Genomic DNA, 3,642 nt, shown 5'->3' with positions numbered 1-3,642 from the left:
GGGATCAATAAAGTACCTACTCTACTCTACTCAATACAGTAGTGTAAAAAGTCCTGTAATCAAATTGGTACTTAAATAAAAGTAGTCATTATGCAGAATGGCACATTTCACATTCTTGTATGTCATATTATATTATTGTATTATAATTACTGATACATTATTGTCTACATCACATTTAATGTTACAGCTAGTAAAGGGAGAGCGAGTTTTGATTCACTCATATGCATTTAATTTCAATTACTGCTGGGTAGCTTGTGGGCTTTCCACCATAGATCAATGAGGTCTTATATTTTTACCGTATTTTGTATTATTCTGGTTCTGAACATTATCTAGTAACTAAAGTTATAGGATAAATGTATTGGAGTAAAATGTATATTTGCCTCTAAAATGTTGTGAAGTGAAAGTATGAAGTAACAGAAAATGAATATACTCAAAGTACTGCTACCTCAAGATTGTACAGTACTTGAGTAAATGTACTTTATGTTGTGTTATTTTCTACCACTGCATCCATGTCATCCTTTATGCTGCCCCCGTACTGTAAGCTTTTAGTTTTCTATCTCTCTTGCCCTTTGGCCATATTTCACATTTTACATGCACAAATGGACAAGAACATGTAACAGAATAACATTTAAAAATGTAGAATTCTCATGAAACACGTCATCAGTGCATTGATTCCTGTAGGCATGAATTTAGCGCATCAAAAAAGCTCTTATTGTGTTAGCGAATGCGGAAGCTTCGTTTTAATTCCAGTAAACCTGACGCTCGTCCCTTGCAGCGACGGGGAGAAGTGTCGATCGGAGGCTCGTCACCTGGTAATGCGACTTTTCTGAGTTGTGAGGCGTCTCCAGGGCTTAGTCTGGCTCTAAAGCTGTCCCACATCATTAATCTACGCTGTCTCTGTCTTTGCACTCAGAGAGTTTACTGAATCATGTGTGACTTTCCTTGGTAAAAACGGGATACCCGCCCTGTGAAACGGCGCCAGATGGATGGATGTGTCCGTTCTGGGACGCACCCGGAATAGTACAGTGAACTGACAACAGGATCAGTGTTCTGCTCGGCTTATTTGTCAGGAGTTCGTCCTTTCTTTGCAGTCTCTGGAATTGTTACATTTACTGGTGGGAACGTGCAACCTTTATTCCACAGGCTTTGATCTCATGCTATGTATGGTGGAAAATACCTGGTGGAAGGTGCACAGCGGGATCCAACCTGGCAGGACAGGGCATCTACAACTGATATAGCTTCGTTTCTTATGTATTGTTTTTATCTTTTCTGTGCCTAATGTGCGTGGAATGAAAACAGAGGATGGATATAATTTGGGAACTACTGATCATTCTTCAAGCCAATTTTATTGTCTGCATATCAGGTGAGTTATGGGCGTCGTTGGTGTCGTTTAGGCAGGTGCACCAAATAAACCCAAGGCTAAATTATCTAAGTTTTTCCTTCAACTCTTTGAGCTGACGGCGGGCTTCCGTTTATGGGGAAAGGATTAATCCACAAGAAATGTGTGTCAGGACGCATTGTGGAAACTGGTAAAATGTTCTTCAGTTTGTGTAGCTGGCACGAATTCCCGTTTTTATCTTTGATTACCTACAGATCTTTTAGTCTCTCGCTCTCTATGTGTGTGTGTGCGCGCGCGCGTGTGAAGGCAATCAGAGTGTAGCCTCCAGAAATGGGTGTGCATCTTCTGACGCACGCATGACATAGGTGGGCTTTAAAAAAACAAAAACACAATGAACATGATGTAGTTTTTTTTCTCCACGCACATATCTCAGCTATAACCCTTCTGTTTTCCGTCACTGTGAAATATCTGGGCTCCAGATCCGACGCTGTATGTTTTGTTATAGCGGTCTGTGTGTGCTATACAGGGGGATGCGTCTGAGCCATCTCCGCTTATCAATGAGCCAATCATTGCATGGCCACACTTTACTGTATCTTGGCGGATACAGGCTTTGTATCAGTTTGATTTTACTCCCGATAGATCACAGGTTTCACTCTCGTTTGGTATTTTTAAATCACTTATTAAACAAAAAACAGGTAATGTAATAGGTACACGTAATAGTCTTGTTTTTTTTACCTGGTAGAAAAAGAAACAAATCAAACTTCCATACTGTACAAATCTTATTTTTAAAAATCAAGACAGTATTAATGGATTGATCCAGCTTTGTAACGACGCACCTAAACCGGTGAAGACTCGTCCTCGGCAAACTGCAGATGAGTGTTTGTGATCGGCAATAAATATTGTTACAGCAGAAAACAGAGAGTAAACGACTCCCAAAATTCACTACAGCAGTATACGCACGTCATGCTGTCCTCTTTCCTTTAGCCCCAGGTTGTCAGTAAGGATAAGTTAAGGTGACAACCGCTACTCAGTGGTCTAGCACCACCCTCTACTTCTGATTGCTTTTAATTGCTACAACTGCAAAATATACAGGACTGTATGTGTTAAAGGTTAGGGTGTTGCATTTGTCTTCCACAGGAGAGAGAGTAGGTTTTGTACTGTTTGTGCTTTACTGCAGTGGTACAACCTAGAAAAAAAACTTCTTATATACTATAGCCACTATACATTAGTTAATGCTATTACTATTTACTGTATCTTCATACAGTTCACCGCTTTGTTTCCCATTGATCCCTTTAGAGATAGCCTCCACTGAACAGACTTCAAATGTAGCCTTTATTTGTCTCAGCCAGTGAAAGCACAATTTAAAATTCTGACTCCAACCTGATAACTAAATAGATTGTACTGAATCATTAAATGTCAAATTTTGACATAAATAGCAAAGTGGCACAAAACCAGCAGCCACACATAAAAATGAAGTGTGGAGAAGTGTTATTTATTTATTTATTTCCATGCAGATCTCACGTTCTCTGAGCATGACAAAAGTTCCATGACAAGTGAATAACTTTGCCCATTTACACCATGTTGCTTTCAGTGCTTGGTTACAATATTGGTAGGGAAGTGTGAGCTTGCATTCACTGGGAGTAGCAGTACCCAATAGAAAGTACAAATAGTCATGGATATGGAGCCATGCTGCTACTCTGCATGCTTAATGTTACAGAACCCTGCAGTATGTTTTCTAACCTTTAGCCCTGTGTGCATTTGTACTTGTTGTGTGAGTCATGTTTGACAGAGAAAACCCCCTTTTGATGATGCTTGGCATTGTAAAAATGTCACTATTTTCATGTCAGTGATATTTGCCTGGTTTGTAGAATATATGACGGAATGAAACATTTATCAGTCAGTTGTTATCATATAGTTTGATGTTAGATTAAATCACATAAATATAAAGAAAAGCTAATACAACAATCTGTAATCTTGTCCAGCTGAGCCTGGACTGTGGACATGAAGGGCTCCCTAGTGCAAAAACTTTAATCCATGATGTAATGAAGAGGCAAAGCTCAGCATTGCTTTAATGACAACAAACAGGAAACTGACTCTGTGGGGATTGTGACAGCACCCTAAGGTGTTTTTCTGAAAAGGCAATGCTGCAATGATGTTTTACAAAAGGTTTTTTTTTTCCTGATACTGTGCCATGTGTCAGTGCTGCTGCTACAACAACAGGGATGTGCAGAATGTTTCTCAGGGGAAGAGGCTCAAAATGTTAAATAAAATTAAATTTTAAATAAAGGGGGGGGGGGGGGGCA

At 39.6% G+C, this 3,642-nt stretch overlaps 1 protein-coding gene across 2 annotated transcripts in view; it reads left to right on the top strand.

The window, feature by feature from the left end:
• Positions 1-771: 771 nt before the first annotated feature.
• The window catches only part of ca10a (carbonic anhydrase Xa), a 514,312-nt gene continuing 511,441 nt past the window's right edge, over positions 772-3,642 (top strand). For both annotated transcript variants that reach the window (XM_020608877.1, XM_020608878.1), the window contains exon 1: positions 772-1,363. In XM_020608877.1, the coding sequence (XP_020464533.1) occupies positions 1,303-1,363 (61 nt within the window). In that variant the 5' untranslated portion in view covers positions 772-1,302. The remainder of the gene's footprint in view (positions 1,364-3,642) is intronic.

This window comes from Monopterus albus, unplaced genomic scaffold (assembly GCF_001952655.1).
Source record: "Monopterus albus unplaced genomic scaffold, M_albus_1.0 scaffold96.1, whole genome shotgun sequence".
Classification (NCBI taxonomy): Eukaryota; Metazoa; Chordata; class Actinopteri; order Synbranchiformes; family Synbranchidae; genus Monopterus; species Monopterus albus.
This window is presented reverse-complemented; position numbering and strand designations above follow the sequence as displayed.